The sequence below is a fragment of the Amblyomma mixtum genome, chromosome 10, assembly GCF_055824585.1.
Source record: "Amblyomma mixtum isolate Tamu chromosome 10, ASM5582458v1, whole genome shotgun sequence".
Classification (NCBI taxonomy): domain Eukaryota; kingdom Metazoa; phylum Arthropoda; class Arachnida; order Ixodida; family Ixodidae; genus Amblyomma; species Amblyomma mixtum.
In genome coordinates, this window is record NC_143021.1 from 24039715 (window position 1) to 24061046 (window position 21332).

Here is a 21332-nt window from a genome sequence, read left to right on the forward strand (position 1 = left end):
CAGGGATGCCCGCTATCGCATCTGCTGTTTGCGGCCTACTTGGAGCCACTGTGCTTAGCTATCATCAAAAGTGAGAGCATCACGGGCTTTCGATTGCACTCGACTCACGTCAAAATCCTTGCTTATGCGGACGATATTGCGGTATTCTGTTCAGACAGAGGCAGCATTACTGAGGTGATCAGCACGGTGGATAAATTCTGCAAACAAACGGGGTGTCTCATAAACTGGGACAAAAGCTCTGGCTTTTGGCATGGCGACTGGGAAGCGATGCCTGAAAACTTTTCCAGAATGCGATGGTCGTCTTTGCCGACGCAATATCTCGGCGTCCCCCTAGTGCATTATCGCGATGCAAGTGAACACTGGAATGAAGATACGTCAAGGGCGAGGGAGAAAGCAGATGCCTGGAAAGGGAGGCAGTTATCAATGTTTGCGCGAGCCTTCGTCTGCAATCTTTTCCTTGTATCTAAAATATGGTATTTGATAAATGTGCTGTGCGCATCTCGGGCCAGTATTCAAAAGATGCATCGAGTGTTTGCTGTTTTCATTTGGTCGTCAAACTGGGAGAGAACCAGTCGTACCAATTTGTTTCTTTCAGTGAAAAAAGGAGGCCTCGGCCTTGTGCATTTATTTCTGCGTCAAGTTGTTTCGCGTTTTTTCTTTCTCCGAAATCAAAGGGATAATTTTCTTATGACTGTTATCCAAGTGCGGTTGCAGAGACTTCTTCCTGAATTTGTCGTCTCATCTTGTGCGAATATGTGTGGCACTGTCAATGGGTACATGCGAGAAGTTGTACTCTCTTTTAGGCTGCTCCATGTGCGATTTTCCCTTGAGTACTTATCTAAAGTGTCAAAGCAAAAGCTGTATAAGGATCTGGTGGACACCATGTTACCGACCCCAATCTACCGGTTACCTTATCGTGGAGGCCCAGGGCACGATGTATTAAATAGAGTTAAAAATATGCCTGTGAACGCATGTACGAAATCTTTTTTCTTTAAATTGCACTCGAATACACTTCCTGTTAAAACGTGGCTGCACGAAAAGGGGATTTTTGTCCCATGGACCACAAACTGTCTCTTATGCAAAAAACCTGAGACAGTAGAACATGCATTTCTGGACTGTTGGGACCCATTTTCTATTGGGATGTGCTACAACGAACAGTTAAAAAAGATTTTCCCCTGGACCCCTACGGCATCAGATTCCTGCCAATTCAGAACGAAGCAGGAGTACCGTATGATTTAATCATGCTTCTGGGCCTCCACAGTCTCTGGAGGACACGGATGCAAGTGCGACACGCGGATGTTAACGTTCGCTCGGTGCGCGAAAACTTTATTGAAAGTGTTGCGAGCTTGAGAGAAATGTACCGTGCACAAGCTGACCCACCTGAATGGATTACTGTATTTGATGAACTGGTCGCATTGAAAAGATTTTAAGCCCTGATACGTCAGCCGAATTAGGCTGATGTTTTTATCATTTGTACATTTTTGTTTTCATGTCACAGACGGCAATAAAGAAAAAAAAAAGCAGAGTGGCGCAGTGGAAGCGTGCTGCGCCCATAACCCAGAGGTCCGTGGATCGAAACCACGCTCTGCTATATTTTTTTTCTTCCTCCTTTTCACGTGACCTACTCGTTTGTCTGGCCACCCAGCTGATTTAAATTGAAATACGTGGTGCTTTTCTCTCCGTCCTCCTCCAGCAGAGTGGCGCAGTGGCATTCGGCTTCCGGCCACTGAGCGTGATGGACGTGCGATGACGGGCTCCGTTGGAGCGGCTACAGCGGCCTTGTCTGGCCGCGGAAACAGGATTTTTGACTCGGAAGATGAATATCAGGTGATTCTGCCTACCCTTCCTACAGGAAATGTTGTGTTAAACACAGTCTTTTTGCACGCTGACGTGCGGGCCCGCCCTTATCGGGTCGAAGATTTCAGGGATGCGCTGGCTCAGCTGATGCTGCTCCCCGAGGTTATCGCCTTGGGGACGTATCGCATGAGCCATGTGTGGGCTATTACCTTCACCAGTGCTGATGCGGTGAAGAAAATTCTTGCTGCCCGGGAAGTGAAAGTGAAAGACCGGCGCTGTCTAGTCATCGGCCCGGCAAACCAAGACGTCCGCGTCAAGCTACACTGGCTGCTGCACAACGTGCCCGACGAAGACGTGAGGGTAGCCTTCGCCCCGTACGGCAAGGTGAGCGAAGTCACCAAGGAACGGTGGCGCGTCCAGGGTGTCGCCAGCAAGGGGTCGACGACGCGCTTGGTTTCATTGAAAATGAATCCTGGCGTGAAACTGGAAGACCTCCCTCACGAAGTCAGGGTTGGCGGTGAGCTGGCTCTCGTGGTTGTACCGGGCAGAGCTCCGCTGTGTCTGCGCTGCCACGGTACTGGGCACATTCGCCGTGAGTGCAAAGTTCCAAGGTGCGGCGCCTGTCGCCGTTACGGACACGAGGATAGCAGCTGTGTACGCACGTACGCGAGCGCTGCCGTCCCAGTCAGCAATGACGTCTCGTCCGAGCTTGTCATGGACGAGGCTGACGCGGAAGACGCTGCAGCGGAGGCAGGTGACGGAGTGGAGAAGGAAAAATCTCCGGCTGTGTCGACTCCTGGAACATCCGCAACCGCGGAGAAGCTCAGCAGTAAGCTGCAGCAACAGGAAGAGCCGCCTGCAGATGTTAATACGTCAAACAGTGAAGTCCTCTCGGGGAGTGGGGCGTCACCCCCCGTCGTTCCCCAACATGCTGAAAGCATGGAAGTGACGGATGGGTCAACCAGCAGCCAAGGAGGAAAGCGACCGCACGAGCACAGTGCGAATGGAGAGCCTAAAGCGAGCGAGGGCGACGAGCCACCGCAGAAGACTGTTGGTGTGAGGCGAGCGACGCTGAAACCGCGGCCGAATATACCGGTCGATCAACGAGCGGCGGCTAAGCCGCCGCCTTAGTTTCAGTGAGTGCGGTGTGAGTGGCTTCTGTGGACACGAGATGGCCCTTTTCGGTGACGGACTGCATGGGCTGGGTTTCCAGTCCGTACGCATGAGGCAAAGGTGCAAGAGACTTTGGAATACCGGCACTGTACCCATCGAGCACCATGGACTAGGCAAGTCGCCCTCCACCGTCGCCTTGTGTCCTGAGGTACGCACCATACGGCTCCTGTACCTTAACTAGATGGCTTCTGCACCTGTTGTAGCGTTGCGCATTGCAACAATTAATGTCAGGGGACTGGCTTCCAAAAAGCGTCAGTACCAACTAAGCCGGTTGTTCCTCGATAATGACCTAGACATAATAGCCGTCCAGGAAACCAAACTCGAAGGTCAGGAACAGACGGACCGTATGGTGCAGTCTTTTACGACACATTACAACATTTGTGTGTGCCATTCGTTTGGCACATCGGGAGGTTGTGCTGTGTTTATTAGGAATTCCCTGGGGATTGTCGAACAAACTTTAACTGTGTGTCAAACTGGCCGTTTGCTTGTAGTTGATTTTCTTTATTGCAATTTACTATGGAGGATCATATGTGTGTACGCCCCTAACAAAGAGAACGAGCGCGAGGGATTTTTTGAGCGTCTTGAACAATACGTATGCTGTGAGCGGTTAACTATGCTTTTGGGTGACTTTAACTGCGTATGTAAAGCAGAGGACAGAACTACAAAAAGACTTGTTCGCGACAAAAGTGCGGAATTGTTGAATTCGCTTGTACGCGAAAATGGTTTAGATGATGTTGCTGAAGTTCTTTCGGTAGCATCGCATTTTACTCACTTTCAGGGTGAAAGTCACGCGAGACTGGACAGAGCGTATGTGTCCCTTGATCTTGTTCCTTTGTGCAACAGCTACGAGGTGAAAAACATGTCTTTTACCGACCACAGCTTAGTTACGTTTACCCTGAGAAAAAAAGAAAAGAAATCTCGTTTCACGTGGGATCTCTGGAAGTTTAATGCACAGCTACTCGAGGATGAACATTTTGGTAGTAAAGTTAATGAATGTATTAAAGCATTGCTATCAGCAGAGCCTGGGAACTGGATAATTAGATGGGAAGATTTCAAACAGCAAGTGAAAATGAACGCGATTGAAAGAGCAAGCGTTATTTGCCATGATAAACGTGTTAAAGAAAAGGAACTACATTGCCGACTTGACTTGCTCGTAAGCCTGGAAAGTTCCCAGCCGGGAAGATATAAGAAAGAGATAAGAGAAACAAAAAGTAAACTTGAGATTATCGAAAAAAACAAGTACGCAGCTGCCGTGATAAGGGCGCGTGCTGAACGTCTCTGGCTTGACCAAGTGCCTACCAAACGCTCGCTTAGTGACGAAAAGAAGTACGCGACTCAAAATGAAATAAAACAAATTAGGTACAGAAACGAGGTAACGAATAATAGCAAGGTTATTCAGTTAGCTTTTGTTGAGCAGTACAGGGAATTGTTTGGGCGCCGTCAGCTTGAAGAACAGGGCTTTACATATACGTTCTCGTCTCGTATGCCAAAGCTTGGAGATGAAATAAAACAAGGGCTGGAGGTACCAATCAGCGTAAGCGAAGTGGGAAGAGCAATCGAAGAACTGAGTACCGGAAAATCTCCTGGTCCTGACGGCCTAGGCAGTGATTTTTATGAGTTTCAAAGCCGAACTCACTCATGCTCTGCACTGCGTCTTCACCGAAATTTATGAAACAAAGAAAATGCCGCCGTCATTTAAAACAGCACACGTGGTTTTAGTGCCCAAGAGTGAAGACCAGGCTAAACTGCTGTCCGTTGGGGCTTATCGGCCAATAAGCCTTACCAACGTCGACTATAAAGTGTTTATGAAGATTCTTGCCAATAGACTACAAAAGGTTATAAAGGACCTTGTAGGGCCGCACCAAACGTGCGGTATTAAAGGTCGCACCATTGGAACGAATGTGCACATTGCTAGATCTGTTCTTGAATGTTGCGATGCGTTCGTGGGACGAGTTGCCATGATGCAGCTTGAGTTGGCGAAGGCCTTCGATCGCGTGTCACACGAAATTCTTTTCGCCGTTCTAGAATATGCCAACGTCGGCTCTGTAATATTACAAGGTGTACAGATGGCGTACGAAAACTGTGTTACGCGTATTATAGTGAACAAACAGCTTACTGAACCTGTGCCTGTCTTTTCCTCGGTCAGGCAGGGCTGCCCGCTCTCGCCTCTGCTCTTTGCGATCTATCTTGAGCCTTTTCTGCTATCGCTGTTACACAATGATGGGATCTGTGGTTTCACTCTTCAGTCGGTGCAAGTAAAAGTGCTTGCTTACGCTGATGATATTGCTGTTTTTTGCGCGGACCAAGAAAGCGTTAAAGAAGTTGTCAAAGTTGAGCTGGCCTATTGCAAAAAGACGGGGTGCGAAGTTAAATGGGATAAGTGCATTGGATTTTGGCACGGTGATTGGGAGAGCACACCCGCAGTGTTTGCTAACATGCAATGGTCGACCTCCCCTGCGAAGTATTTGGGGGTACCCTTAGAGCACTATAAGAACAGTACAAAGTTTTGGGGTGAGGTAACGCAGAGTGCAAGGAAAAAAGCGGATGGATGGAAAGGACGTGACCTTTCTGTTTTCGCGCGTGCAAGTGTGTGCAATGCATATTTAATAGCAAGAATTTGGTATTGGTTGCAGTTCTTGCTCATCATCCGAGCAAACGTGCAGAAGCTGCATAGAGTGTTTGCTGTTTTTATTTGGAGCTCGAATTGGGAGCGAACTAGTCGAGCTAATCTGTTCCTTCCGGTCAAAAGGGGTGGCCTTGGACTTTCCAATTTGTTTCTGAAACAAGTTGTCTCAAGATTTTTGTTTCTACGTGATCAAACCGATCCTCTTTGCGCACAATGTTGCAGGTGCGCTTAGGCAGTGTGTTACCGGAATTTGTTGTGTCCAGCTTCCCAGCCACGAATCGTGCTGTAACTGGGTTTTATTTTTCGACAGAGTATCTGACTTCTGTACCAAGGAAAAAATTGTACAAGGATTTGCTAGATATCTTTATACCTGTACCGTTATACCGATCCTTTTACTGCGGAAGCCCAGGCCAAGATGTGCTAAATAGAGTTAAAAAGATGCCGGTAAGACCGAACGTCAAAACCTTTTTCTTTAAACTACACTCTGGTACCCTTCCGGTGAAAACATGGCTAAACGATAAAGGCATTTTCGTACCATGGAACGTCGACTGCACACTGTGCAAACCGCACACTGTGCAACCCGAGACCATCGAACATGTGTTTATCGACTGCTGGGACCCGGTTTTCCACTGGGACATCTTGCAAAGAACTTTAAAAAAAGAACTACCTGTTACTTCTTACGGCATCCGGTTTCTGCCTATGGAAAGTGACGAAGTGCCATATGACATGTTTATGCTACTGGGCCTCCACAGCATCTGGAAAACGAGGATGGCGGCAAGGCACGCAGACGCAAATGTACGACCAGTCAGAGAAAACTTTATAGAAAGTGTAGCCTCTCTGACAGATGTTCTCCGCAGTCAACCTCAGCCACCGGACTGGGTGGCAGTTATGGACAAACTGATCGACATGAAAATGTTTTAATCCGTCGCCTCAGCCAAAGTTTGGCTAGCGATTTTTATTCCTGTGCATGTATTGTTTACCGGCAATAAAGAAAAAAAAAAGTGGCGCAGTGGAAGCGTGCTGGGCCCATAACCCAGAGGCCGGTGGATCGAAACCACGCTCTGCTGTATTTTTTTTCTTCCTCCTTTTGACGTGACCTACTCGTTTGTCTGGCCACCCAGCTGATTCAAATTGAAATACGTGGTACTTTTCTCTCCCTCCTCGTCCAGCAGAGTGGCGCATGCAGGTGCCACCAGGCGCTAAGACCTTTTTCTTTAAATTACACACCGGAACGTTGTCAGTAAAGAAATTTTTCGAGGGAAAGGATTTATTTTTACCTTAGGGTTCGCATTCTTTAATCTGTAGGCAGCCGGAAACAATAGACCATGTTTTTTTACATTGTTGGGAAGGGGTTTATTTTTGGGACGTTTTGCAACGGACTATGAAGAAAGTTTTCCCCCTAGATTCGCATGGCATTCGATATTTAAGCATTGATAATGACGACGGGGTTCCATTTGATTTAATTATGCTCCTGGGTCTCCACTGTATATGGCGCTCTAGAATGGCAGGCTATCACTGTGACAGGGAAGCGCGCCCTGCCCGAATTTATTTCCGAGAGTCTGTGGATTGGTTTGTCGCTATACAAAAAGCGGTTGCGGAACCTGTGACGAAACCAGCCTGACGCTGGCCGAGTATGACTTTCAATGTGTTCATTGTCCTGTACTATTACTTTTGTGATTTGTCTGTTCCTTTTTTTGTGAACTGTTGTTTTCCAAAGCCAGGAAATAAAGAAAAAAAGCAGAGTGGCGCAGTGGAAGCGTGCTGGGCCCATAACCCAGAGGTCCGTGGATCGAAACCACGCTCTGCTATATTTTTTTTCTTCCTCCTTTTCACGTGACCTACTCGTTTGGCTGGCCACAAAGCTGATTTAAATTGAAATACGTGGTACTTTTCTCTCCCTCCTCGTCCAGCAGAGTGGCGCAGTGGAGGATTCCACTTCCGGGCGCCGAAGCGAACGGACGTGTGATGACGGGCTCCGTTGGAGCGGCTACAGCGGCCATGTCTGGCCGCGGAAACAGGTTTATGTCAACTGATAGTGAGTACCAGGTTGTTCTGCCCAGTTTACCTACAGGTACGTTCGTTGTAAATAGAGTTTTTTTGCACGCGGACGTAAGTGCTCGCCCGTACCCGGTAGAAGATTTCCGCGACGCCCTCGCTCAACAGTCGGTGCTCACCGAGGTTATCGCCTTGGGGGCGTACCGCATGAGCCATGTTTGGGCTGTCACGTTCAAGGACGCTGAAACGGCGAAGAAGCTAGCCAGCATTGGTGAAGTGCAAGTGAAGAAGCAGCGCTGCCTCGTCATCGACCCGGCCAACAGGGACGTCCGCATGAAGGTGCACTGGCTTCTCCACAGTGTACCGGATGAGGACGTACGCGTCGCCTTCGCCCCGTTCGGCAAAGTCACTGAAGTCGCCCGCGAGCGTTGGCGGGTCCAAGGAGTGACCGACAAGGGCTCTACCACCAGGCTCGTGACACTTAAGCTGAATGCTGGAGTGCAAATCGACGATGTGCCCCATCAGCTCAGTGTTGCAGGTGAGCTGGCCCTCGTGGTTGTGCCGAGCAGGGCTCCGCTCTGCCTTCGCTGTCGCGGCACAGGTCATATTCGCCGCGAGTGCCGCATCCCAGGGTGTGGTGCCTGCCGGCGCTTCGGACACGAAGACAGCCAGTGCGAGCGGACATATGCCAGCGTCACCGGACTGGGGAGCAAGGAGGATACGTCGGACTTGCTAATGGATGAGGCGGACGTCGAGGAGTTATCGTCGGCGGGAGGCAGACAAGCAGCGCATTTGCCAACGGCAACTCAGCCTCAACTGCAAACTACGCAGAAACCTGTCGTTGTGGCAAGCGCCGCGGGACAGCAACACCCGCCTGCCCAGGACGTTGTGGCTACGCCGAAAGGCGTGGAAAAAAAGCAGCCTGAACCACACGTCAGCGACGAACACACCGCGGCAGAGAACATGGACACGTGCCGTGAATCAGCGAGTCCCGCAGCCGGGAAGCGGACGCATGAAGACACCACCAGCATGCTGCAGCAGCGGGACGAAAGCGGCGGAGACGAGCCGCCGCAGAAAACGCCAGGTAGGAGGGCGTCGTTCAAGCCGCGACCGAACATTCCGGTCGACTCTCGGCAAGCGGGCAAACCGCCTCCGTAGCTTTGTGTTGCCTTCGTCATAATGGGAACGGGGGGATTTCTAAGCGCCATGGCTGTGTCGATGTGCCGTTTTCTTTTCGTGTCGAGGCAAGGTGCTGTTGGCACCAAGGTTCTTCCTGCATGCCCCAGTGTATATTTTAAGGCGAAAGCCTTTAATGTCTCATCGTTGTAAGCAGCAGTTGTCGACAGAAATGTCACGCTTTTCAGTTGGTCGAAACGGTCGTGACGTCACAGTGCGCCAATTCCAAACGGGGCCAATTGTACTTTGGCTAGTAACCATGCAACCAATTGAAGGGATCATGTAGTGATGCTCCAAGTAAGTGGGACTGAGCTTAGTTAATTGCTTAATTACCCAATTAGCCTAATTAACTTTTCTAGTCAGGCCATATAAATAAATAAATTAGAGTAGGAAATTGGTCGAGCTCGGGAATCGAACCCCGGTCTTCGGAGTGCGAGACGAGCATGATATCCACTCCGCCATGCCAGCTCGATGGTTTGGAATGAACAAAGGCGCGTCTAGTGAATACGGTGTCTTCGCTCACTGCCATCCTCCTCCCTTCCCTTCCGGCGAGGTTTAGGTGTCCACCGAGATATGAGAGACAGATACATTTCTTTTTCTCAAAAACCAATTTACCGACGAGCGATGCGTAGAACCGAATGGGCGATGGCGTTCTATGGACTCCCTGGCAGCGTTGCAAGACGCTGTCGCATTCCACTCTTAGAGGCGAAGCTTAACATCTTAACCACACATCAGTGACCGCACTTTAGGTAAAAAAGTGCACCCCCCCCCCCCACCTCTGAATTTTGACGGGTGTCCACCGAGATATCTGAAACAGTTACTGCGTAATTTCCTTTCCTCAAATACAATTTTCATTATCTTTATTACGGGCCATCTTTGTCTTTCTTCTTTCACTCCCACTTCCTCCCTTCCTCGACGGTGCGATTCAGGTGTCCACCGAGATGACAGAGAATTACTGCGCCATTTCCTTTCCTCAAAAAGCGTTGCGTTCAAACGGCAAGGCATCGCGCCGAACGGGTGGTGGCGTTCCGTGGACTCCCTGGCAGCGCTACAACACGCTGTCGCGTTCCACTCCTAAAGGCGAAGCTTAAGCGCCATTAATTAGCATTTAATTAGTATTCAGACATTAATCAGTAATTAACCATTAATTAGTGATTTGTCATCACTTAGTACTTAGTACTCAATTACATGTGACGCCACCAGCGCCACAGAAGCAGTCAAAATGCTGCGGAAAACGCTTTCGCCTCTACGCACTTTAGACAGTCAAAGTGCCCCCTGAATTTTTGTTGGCAGACTTGCGGTGTGTATATGGGCACACAGACCTGGAGAGCGAGAATTCTTTCCGGGGATGGGCACCATTCCATTGTGTTACCATGGCTCTTAATCTCGGGGAAATGCTACGCGTAGCAACGTTGAATGTCCGGGGGCTAGGTGCAAGAAGGCGACAGTGTCAGCTAAGCCGCCTTCTTCTTCATAAAGAATTACACTTAGTTGCCGTACAAGAGACGAAAATCGAAAGCCAAGAACTGACCGACCGAATGGTGTCCAATTTCCGTACGCATTTCGATGTATGCGTTTGTCATGCGGATGGTGGATCAGGTGGTTGCGCCCTTTTCATCCGTAATAACTTGGGGATCTGTGGACAGTCAGTGTTGTCATGCCAAAGTGGTCACCTTTTAGTTGTTGATTTTGCTGTTTATGATTTATCTTTCCGTGTCATTTGTGTCTATGCACCCAACGTTGAGACCGAGCGTCGATCTTTCTTTGAACGTGTTGAAGCCTACCTTAACTGTCACAAAGTGTTAATATTGTTGGGCGACTTTAATTGCGTATGTACAATGGATGATCGCGCTAAACGCACACGAGTTCGGGACAAGAGCGCAGAAGTATTAAGTGCCCTGGTGCATGATTATGATTCAGAAGACATTGGTAGCGTATTGATGAATGGTACACGTCCTCAGTACACCCATTTTCAGCGTGACAGCCACGCGAGATTAGACAGATTATACGCATCACCCGAACTGGTTTCTTCATGTGCAGCATATGAAGTGCAACCAGTCCAGTTCAGTGACCACTGATTGGTAACTGCAACGTTTGGAAGAAGGCAAAACAAAAGTCGCTTCAACTGGAACCTCTGGAAGTTTAACGTGAAGCTTTTGGAAGATGATGCATTTGTTAGCGCAGTAACTGAAGAATTAGAGATGTTGCTCACATTGGAGCCAAACCAGTTCGGAGTTGAATGGGAAGAGTTTAAACAGAGAGTTAAAATAATAGCCATCGAAAGAAGCAGCATTATTAAGTTCAACCAGAAACAAAACGAAACAAAACTTCGCCAGGAACTAGAATTCTTGATAAGCATGGAAAACATTCAGCCCGGTAAATGTACTGAACAAATAAGGCGGGTGAAAACACAGCTCGAAACTATAGACACAGAAAGATACAAAGCGGCAATTGTACGAGCAAGATCCGAGAAGCTGTGGGCGGGAGAAACGCCAACAAAGCGCGCACTATCCGACGAAAAAAGATACGCATGTCGGAAAGAAATCCGGCAGCTTGCCAACAAAAACGAGATCACGACTGACCAAAAGGTTATCAAGACAGTGATGGCCGAGCATTTTCGGAACTTGATAGGTCACCCACGTGATACGAAAGACAGCTTCCAGAAAGAATTTTTCTTGTATGCCACAGCTGGATGAAGAAGTACAGACGCAACTGGAAGAACAGATAACCGCCTCAGTGAAATAGAACGCGCAATAGATGACCTGTCCCTTGGTAAAGCACCCAGGCCTGACGGCCTAGGACCTGCCTTTTATAAAGCTTTCAACTGTTCTGTTGCTCAGATTTTGCACAATGTCATCACTGAGGCATACGACAAAAAATTCAGGGGGCACTTTGACTGTCTAAAGTGGGTAGAGGCGGAAGCGTTTTCCGCACCACCTTCGCTGTTTCTGTGGTACTGGTGGCGCCACATATATTTGAGTACTAGTTACTATGTGATAGCAAATCACTAATTAATTGTTAATTACTGATTAATGCCTAAATGCTATTAACTGCTAATTGATGACGCTTAAGCTTCGCCTTTAGGAGTGGAACGCGACAGCGCGTTGTAGCGCTGCCAGGGAGTCCACGGAACGCCACCACCCGTTCGGCCGATGCCTTGCCCTTTGAACGCAACGCTTTTTGAGGAAAGGAAATGGAGCAGTAATTCTCTGTCATCTCGGTGGACACCTGAACCGCACCGTAGAGGAAGGGAGTTGGGAGTGAAAGAAGATAGATAAAGAGGAGCCGTAATGAAGAAAATGAAAATTGTATTTGAGGAAAGGAAATTACGCAGTAACGGTCTCGCATATCTCGGTGGACACCCGTCAAAATTCAGGGGGGCATTTTTTTGACCTAAAGTGTGGTCACTGATGTGCGGTTAAGATGTTAAGCTTCGCCGCTAAGAGTCGCCCCTAAGAATGGAACGCGACAGCGTCTTGCAACGCTGCCAAGGAGTCCATAGAACGCCATCGCCCATTCGGTCCTACGCCTCGCTCGTCGGTAAATTGGTTTTTGAGGAAAGGAAATGTATCTGTCTCTCATTTGTCGGTGGACCCCTAAACCTCGCCGGAAGGGAATGGAGGAGGATGAGAGTGAGTGAAGACACCGTATTCACTAGACGCGCCTTTGTTCATTCCAAACCATCGAGCTGGCATGGCGGAGTGGATCGCGTGCTCGTCTCTCACGCCGAAGACCGGGGTTCGATTCCTGAGCTCGACCAATTTCTTAATCGCTTTTATTTATTTATATGGCCTGACTAGTAAAGCTAATTAGGCTTATTGGGTAATTAAGCAATTAACTAAGCTCAGTCCCACTTACTAGGAGCATCACTATACGATCCCTTCAATTGGTTGTATGGTTACTAGCCAAAGTGCAATTGGCCCCGTTTGAACTTCGCGCACTGTGACGTCACGACCGTTTCCACCAATTGAAAAGCGTGACATTTTCTGTCGACAACTGCTGCTTACAACGATGAGACATTAAAGGCTTCCGCCTTAAAAAGCGAGTTCCTTTATCATTCACAACGTCACACGTCGTGCTGATACCATAGAGTGACGATGAAGCAAAACGTCTCTTGCCAGGGTCTTATCGCCCGATAACCCTTGTCAATGTGGACTACAAAATATTTATGAAGGTATTAGTGACACGACTTCAGCGCGTTATAACAAAGTTGGTAGGGCCGCATCAGACTTGCGGCATCAAGGGCCGAAGCATTGCAACAAACGTGCATGTCGCGCGAACGGTCCTCGAGTGTTGTGACGCTTTTGGCGAGCACGTTGCGATGATGCAGCTTGATCTGGCCAAAGCCTTCGACCGTGTCTCACACGAGGCTCTGCTCTGCATTTTAGAGCATTCTAACGTAGGCTGCGTTATCCCTGAAGGCGTCAGAATGGCGTACACTGACTGCTCAACGCGAATCATCGTAAACGGGGAACTGACAGACAGCCTGAGCGTTCGCTCGTCGGTGAGGCAGGGATGCCCTCTTTCGCCCTTGCTGTTCGCGGCTTACCTTGAGCCGCTATGTTTGGCAATTGCAAACAATGAACGCATAACAGGGTATAGAGTACGTGAGGCAGAAATAAAAATCTTGGCCTACGCGGATGATATCGCCGTATTATGCGCAAACAAAGAATGCATTAAAGAAGCCACAGCTGTTGTTGAACAATTTTGCGAATACACCGGAGCCCAGATAAATTGGGACAAAAATTCAGGGGGCACTTTGACTGTCTAAAGTGGGTAGAGGCGGAAGCGTTTTCCGCACCACCTTCGCTGTTTCTGTGGTACTGGTGGCGCCACATATATTTGAGTACTAGTTACTATGTGATGGCAAATCACTAATTAATTGTTAATTACTGATTAATGCCTAAATGCTATTAACTGCTAATTGATGACGCTTAAGCTTCGCCTTTAGGAGTGGAACGCGACAGCGCGTTGTAGCGCTGCCAGGGAGTCCACAGAACGCCACCACCCGTTCGGCGCGATGCCTTGCCCTTTGAACGCAACGCTTTTTGAGGAAAGGAAATGGCGCAGTAATTCTCTGTCATCTCGGTGGACACCTGAACCGCACCGTAGAGGAAGGGAGGTGGGAGTGAAAGAAGATAGATAAAGAGGAGCCGTAATGAAGAAAATGAAAATTGTATTTGAGGAAAGGAAATTACGCAGTAACGGTCTCGCATATCTCGGTGGACACCCGTCAAAATTCAGGGGGGCATTTTTTTGACCTAAAGTGTGGTCACTGATGTGCGGTTAAGATGTTAAGCTTCGCCGCTAAGAGTCGCCCCTAAGAATGGAACGCGACAGCGTCTTGCAACGCTGCCAAGGAGTCCATAGAACGCCATCGCCCATTCGGTCCTACGCCTCGCTCGTCGGTAAATTGGTTTTTGAGGAAAGGAAATGTATCTGTCTCTCATTTGTCGGTGGACCCCTAAACCTCGCCGGAAGGGAATGGAGGAGGATGAGAGTGAGTGAAGACACCGTATTCACTAGACGCGCCTTTGTTCATTCCAAACCATCGAGCTGGCATGGCGGAGTGGATCGCGTGCTCGTCTCTCACGCCGAAGACCGGGGTTCGATTCCTGAGCTCGACCAATTTCTTAATCGCTTTTATTTATTTATATGGCCTGACTAGTAAAGCTAATTAGGCTTATTGGGTAATTAAGCAATTAACTAAGCTCAGTCCCACTTACTAGGAGCATCACTATACGATCCCTTCAATTGGTTGTATGGTTACTAGCCAAAGTGCAATTGGCCCCGTTTGAACTTCGCGCACTGTGACGTCACGACCGTTTCCACCAATTGAAAAGCGTGACATTTTCTGTCGACAACTGCTGCTTACAACGATGAGACATTAAAGGCTTCCGCCTTAAAAGTTATGGATTTTGGCATGGAGACTGGGACGCCACGCCGGAGCAATTTTGTCGCCTTCATTGGTCAACAGTTCCTAAACCATACCTCGGTGCGCCCCTCGAGTGTTATCGTGATCCTCAACAATACTGGACCGATCAAACAACGAAGGCCAAAGAAAAGGCTGATGCATGGCAGGGAAGACAGCTGTCAATGTTTTCCCGTGCGACTGTCTCCAATGACTTCCTAATTTCAAAAATATGGTATGTGATGAACGTGTTGTGTGCATCGCGAACGAGCATACAAAAAATCCATCGTGTCCTCGCTATTTTCATTTCGTCCTCGACCTGGGAGAGATCTAGCCGAACTAATTTGTTTATCTCAGTCAAGTGTGGTGGGCTAGGTCTGGTTCACTTGTTTTTGCGGCAAGTCGGGTCACGATTTCTTTTCTTAAGGGATCAAAATGACCCCTTTCTCCGCACCGTGATGCAGGTGAGGCTACGTAGACTTCTCCCAGGATTCATTGTGACGTCATGTGAGAACACATGTGGCGCTGTGACTGGTTATCTGCGCAAAGTAGTGCTCGCGTTGAGGTTGTTGAACGCGCGGTTTTCACAAGACTACTTGTGCAGTGTTAGTAGGAAGAAACTGTATAAGGACCTTGTTCACACCATGCTACCTGTACCGTTATACCGTTTACCACACCGTGGATGCCCTGGACAAAACGTACTCAAAAGAGTAAAGAAAATGCCAATATTACCTTCAGTTAAAACCTTTTTCTTTAAGCTACATACCAACACACTTCCAGTTAAGACCTGGCTTCAGGAAAAAGGCATCTTCATACCGTGGTCAACAAACTGCTTTTTATGCAAAAAGCCCGAAACCATAGAGCACGTATTCCTAGACTGCTGGGACCCGATTTTCCATTGGGACGTACTCCAGCGCACATTAAAGAAACAGTTGCATCTTGACCCATATGGAATACGATTCCTGCCGGTAGACGCTTCGGACGATATACCGTACGATCTTATCATGGTCCTGGGCCTCCACGTGCTGCGGAAAACGCGAATGCAGTTTGAACATGCCGATCCTGTCGTGCGTTCTGTCAGAGACCACTTTATCGAAAGTATCGTATGTCTCAGAGAAGTTTATCGAGCGCTCCCTGATCCACCAGAATGGATTGCTTGTCTGGATGCATTGGTGTCTCTGAAAAAATTTTAGTGTCATGTTAGCCCAAGTGTGGCTGATATGTTTTACGCCTTGTACCCTTTCATTTTGACTATAATCCTGGCAATAAAAAAAAAAAAGCAGAGTGGCCCAGTGGAAGCGTGCTGGGCCCATAACCCAGAGGTCCGTGGATCGAAACCACGCTCTGCTACTTATTTTTTTTCTCTCTTCCTTGGCAGGCTCTCTCGCATGACCACCATGCTGATTGAAATTGAAATGCCTGGAACTTTTCTCTGCTCCTTCGTCCAGCAGAGTGGCGCAGTGGAAGCGTGCTGGGCCCATAACCCAGGGGTCCGTGGATCGAAACCACGCTCTGCTACTTATTTTTTTTCTCTCTTCCATGGCAGGCCCTCTCGCATGACCACCATGCTGATTGAAATTGAAATGCCTGGAACTTTTCTCTGCTCCTTCGTCCAGCAGAGTGGCGCAGTCATTCTACTTCCGGCCACCGAGCGTGACGGACGCAGGATCATGAGCTCCAGCGGAGCGGCGATAGCGGCCCTTTCCAGCCGCGGAAACAGGCTCGAGGACAATGAAGATAGCGACTATCAGATTATTCTGCCAACTTTGCCCACCGGACGCGTTGTTTTTAACACGCTTTTTTTGCACGGCGATGTGCGGGTTAGGCCATACAGGGTCGAGGATTTCCGCGACGCCCTTGCCAACGTTGGTGCGCTCCCCGACGTGTTGGCGTTGGGGGCGTATCAGATCAACCATGTGTGGGCTGTCACCTTAACCAGCACAGAAGCAACAAAGAAGCTGGCGGCGTTCAAGGAACTGGAAGTTAAAGGTCGCCGCTGCCTCATCATCGATCCCGAAGACCAACAAGTGAAGCTGCGACTCCACTGGATGTTGCACGGCGTGGCAGATGATGACATCCGGACGGCCTTTGCGGCTTTTGGGAACGTGACCGAAGTGACCCGGGAGAGGTGGCGAGTTCAAGGCGTCAAGGAGAAGGGGTCCACCACGAGGGCGGTGCTCCTGAAATTGAAGCCGGGCATCAAGGTAGATGACTTACCGCACCAGCTGCGAGTCGCCGGGGAATTAGCCCTTGTCGTTGTGCCTGGGCGGGCGATGCAGTGCTTACGCTGTCGAGGCACGGGACACGTCCGCCGCGAATGTAAGGTGCCCCGATGTTCGAAATGTAGGCGCTACGGACATGAGGAGGCTGACTGTGTGCTCACGTACGCTTCGGCCGCGGGACCTGGAACGAGGGAGCGGTCGGCAGAGCTCACTATGGACGTAGTCGAGGCAGAGGAGGCGGCAAAGGGAACCGGAGAAGAGCGTACGCAGGCACAGGAGACAGACTCGTCGGGAGACTCCCCTCGAGACATCAATGCTGCCAGCGGTGCGGGGAGGAGTGACGCTACACCTGACCTCCCTAGGTCAGAGGAAGAGACGTCACCTCAGCCGGCAGACGACATGGAGCAGGATAACGGTGAGGAGCACCCGGACACCAGCGGTACTCGTTCGCCAAGCGTCACAGCCCCAGCCAAGCGACCCCACACACAGACCGATCTCGAAGGTGACAAGGCAACAGTCCCCGGTGTCGACGAGCCGCCAGCAAAAACAGTCCAACCCCGGCGGTCCACACTACGTCCGCGGCCAAACCTTTCTTCGGAGAGGCGTGCAGCGGACAAAGCGCCCCCGCTGCCAGTTCAGCCGCTCGCACCAGACGGAGGCGGTTCCAACGACGGCGTCTAGCCGCGCGCTAGACGAGGAAGGTAAGCACCATGCTCTCGGTCTATTCACCCTTTATGAAAATGGCGCCTGAAACCCCTTTGAGTGTAGCCACGTTAAATGTCAGGGGACTGGCAGCCAAAAAGAAGCAGAGCCAAGTACACCGCCTGCTAAGTGACCATGATATCGACGTGCTTGCCGTACAAGAAACAAAGGTTGATGGGGAGGAAGAGACCGGGAGCATGGTGCAGCGTTTCACGGCTAGATTTTACGCCATTGTGAGCCACGTGGTAGGGACATCGGCTGGGTGTGTATTGTTTGTTAAAAAGCTGCCCGGACTGATTGTACAGGCTCACTACTCATGTCTGTCAGGACGGTGTGTTGTAGCCGATTTTGCATATTCCAATGCTGAGTGGCGCATTATTTGTGTGTATGCCCCTAACATTGTTGAGGAAAGAGCAGTGTTTTTCGAGAATGTTATGCAGCAGTTAAGTACGGAGAGGCAGGTTCTAATGCTGGGCGATTTCAACTGTGTACTGAATGCTCGGGACAAAACCAGCACACGCGGCTTCAGAGACAAGAGTACTGATGTGTTGTGCCAGTTAACAAGCGAGTGGAATATGGAAGATGTGGCTGAGTACCTGGGGGGAGCGCGCGCCGTACAGTACACGCACTTCCAAGGTGCGAGCCACACGCGCCTTGACAGAATTTATGTGTCGCTAGATTTGATTCCCGTATGTAATGAATACCAAGTTGTGCCCATGACATTCTCGGATCACTGCTTAGTGAAATGCGTATTCGGCACCAGAAAACGAAGGAATGCATTTAGCTGGGAGTTATGGAAATTTAACAACAAATTGCTCAGTGATGAAGCCTTTAGACAGGTTGTACTAAATGAACTCATTAAAGTAAGGCCGGGCACATTGTACGAAATCTGGAAGCAATGGGAGATGTGCAAAGAACAGATTAAAATAAAGGCCATTGATAGGTCCAGTTGCCTGCGGTATCAGGAGAAAATTAAAGAAACCCAGCTAAAGGCTTTGCTGGAAAAACTACATGAGCAAGAATGTAAGGCACCCGGCAAATGGATAGAAGATATTAGGAAAATAAAAGAACAGCTTGCGTTGATGGAAGAAGACAGATACCAAGGAGCGTTAGTGAGGGCAAGGGCGGAAAGCTGGAGCATGGGCGAGACGCCCTCGAAAAGAGCACTGGCATTAGAAAAGGCTCATGCATAGAAAAATCATATTGATAAGATTGCATGGGGTGGCATGCTATCGTCAGATGACGAACATATCAGACAAGGCTTCTTCCAATATTATCAGCAGCTTTTTAACAAACAGGACGTCGACATAAACTTGTTCAAAGAAAAGTTTCTTAAGGCTATGCCACGACTAGACGAGGACACGAAGAAAAGATTAGAGATGCCAATCACAGAACTCGAGGTCGAAAAAGCAATCGATAGTTTAAATATGGGAAAGTCGCCTGGGCCAGACGGCTTAAGTGCAGCTTTCTATAAGGGGTTTAAGAACGAAATAGCGCCAATATTGACTGCGTTGTTCCAAGAAGCCTACGAAATAAACAGATTGCCGCTGTCATACGGGTTATCTCACACTATTCTAATTCCCAAGACAAATAACGAGGAAAAGCTCCAGCAGGTCACAGCTTACAGGCCAATTTCCTTGACTAATGTCGATTATAAAATATTAATGAAAGTGCTAGCAAGGAGGCTGCAGTCAGTAATTCAGGATATTGTCGGCCCTCATCAAACGTGCGGGATAAAGGGGAGATCAATTATGACTAACATACACACGGCAAGATCGGTTCTGGAGTGTTGTGATCTGACTAATGAATGTGTGCCCATCCTCCAACTAGACCTCGAAAAAGCATTTGACTGTGTCGCCCACGAAATTTTGCTCAGTATTCTGGACCACGCGAATGTAGGTTCCGTAATTCGAGAGGGCGTGGCCATGGCGTACCGCGGCTGCACTACGAGATTAATTATAAACAAGAGTCTGGGGGCCCCCATTCGGGTGCAACGTTCGGTACGCCAGGGCTGCCCCCTCAGTCCACTTTTGTTTGCCATTTACATAGAGACACTATGTTTGAACATTATTAAGAATGAGGCTGTTCAAGGTTTTAGGTTGCAGGCAGCTGAAGTCAAGTTGCTTGCGTACGCGGATGACCTAGCGGTGTTTGCTGTGAATCAGCAGAGCATACGGGAGGCTGTTGTGTCAGTTGACAGTTTCAGGAAGGCAACCGGAAGTAAAGTGAACTGGGCAAAGTGCCAGGGACTTTGGCATGGGGGTTGGCCATCAACCCCAGATCTTTTTGCAAATGTGACCTGGGTAACTATCCCCCCAAAATACCTAGGAGTGCCACTAAATTGCTACCGGGACAGTGATGCATATTGGAAAGAACAAGCGAACGAACTACGGGAAAAATCAGATAGATGGAAGGGGGCACATTTATCAATCTTTGCGAGAGCGACGGTGTGTAACTTGTTCTTTTTAAGCAAACTGTGGTACGTCATGCAAGTGTTGCACTGTTCCCGGGCAAATGTACAGAAGATACATCGCATTTTAGCTGTTTTTGTTTGGTCCTCGACCTGGGAACGGTGCAGACGGACGAATTTGTTTAGACGTGTGAAAGATGGTGGCCTTGGGCTAGGACATCTGTTTCTGCGCCAGCTTGTAAACAGGTTTTTCTTTTTTCGAGATGTGCGTGACCCTTTTTTGAGAACTATGTGTCAACTGAGGTTGACCCGTGTTTTGCCTGATTTTGTTGTGGGAACAAATTATTTTTCCGGAAGAACTTTAGGTTACTTCAGAGAAGTTGCTGATAGCGTTAAATTTCTTGTTGTGCGTTTTTCGAGAGAATATTTAAGTGACGTGAAGCGGAAAAAGCTATACGCAGATCTGTGTGATGTTGTTTTTCCAGTGCCCATGTACAGAGCTTTGTACGATGGAGGCCACGGAGGGGATGTTCTGAAAAGAGTAAAAAGAATGCAAGTACAGCCAGGAACCAAAACTTTCTTCTTCAAGTTGCATACCGAGACACTATCAGTTAAAGGGTTTTTGGAGGGAAGGGGTTTATTCCTACCGTGGGGTTCGCATTGCCTAATATGCAAGTGCCCCGAAACAATAGACCATGTGTTTCTTCACTGTTGGGAGGGTGTGTTTTTTTGGGACGTTTTGCAACGAACACTTAAAAGAGAACTGCCGCTTCATCCCCACGGTATCAGATATTTGGCAATTGAAAACCTGGACGGGTTCCCGTTTGATCAGGTAATGCTCTGGGGCCTCCATAGTATATGGCGCTCCAGAATGGCGGGGTATTACTGCGACTCTGACGCTAGACCAGCCCGCATGTATTTTCGGGAAAACGTACGTAGATTTGTGGAAGTGATGAAACTGCAAGCATGTGTACCCGATTGGCTACCCAGGATGGAAAATTTGACTCTGTTGAGAGAATTTTAAACTTGACATGGCCAGCCAGGAAGATCTGGCAGGTTGCTGGTTTTCAAAGTTTGGTGTCTGTATTTTTGTGTTGTTTTCTTGAAGGCAATAAAGAAAAAAAAAAAAAGCAGAGTGGCGCAGTGGAAGCGTGCTGGGCCCATAACCCAGAGGTCCGTAGATCGAAACCATGCTCTGCTACTTATTTTTTTTCTCTCTTCCATGGCAGGCTCTCTCGCATGACCACCATGCTGATTGAAATTGATATGCCTGGAACTTTTCTCTGCTCCCTCGTCCAGCAGAGTGGCGCAGGGGATTCC

General features: G+C 48.8%; 2 protein-coding genes and 1 pseudogene across 2 annotated transcripts; all 3 read left to right on the plus strand.

The window, feature by feature from the left end:
- The first annotated feature begins 595 nt into the window (after window positions 1–595).
- Window positions 596–1430, plus strand: LOC149325372 (uncharacterized; annotated as a pseudogene).
- Window positions 1431–1737: 307 nt separating this feature from the next.
- On the plus strand, window positions 1738–2928 carry LOC149325373 (uncharacterized). Its single transcript, XM_089564251.1, has one exon. It carries the CDS (start codon window positions 1747–1749, stop codon window positions 2926–2928), a length of 1182 nt encoding a protein of 393 aa, XP_089420377.1. The 5' UTR covers window positions 1738–1746.
- A 13403-nt stretch (window positions 2929–16331) lies between these two features.
- On the plus strand, window positions 16332–17786 carry LOC149325374 (uncharacterized). The gene has a single exon (XM_089562697.1). It carries the CDS (start codon window positions 16349–16351, stop codon window positions 17579–17581), a length of 1233 nt encoding a protein of 410 aa, XP_089418823.1. The 5' UTR covers window positions 16332–16348; the 3' UTR covers window positions 17582–17786.
- Window positions 17787–21332: the final 3546 nt, after the last annotated feature.

Excerpts from the sequence above, each read along its gene's own strand:
- LOC149325373 (XM_089564251.1), top strand. The coding sequence starts at position 1,747 with ATGACGGGCTCCGTTGGAGCGGCTACAGCGGCCTTGTCTGGCCGCGGA.
- LOC149325374 (XM_089562697.1), top strand. The coding sequence starts at position 16,349 with ATGAGCTCCAGCGGAGCGGCGATAGCGGCCCTTTCCAGCCGCGGAAAC.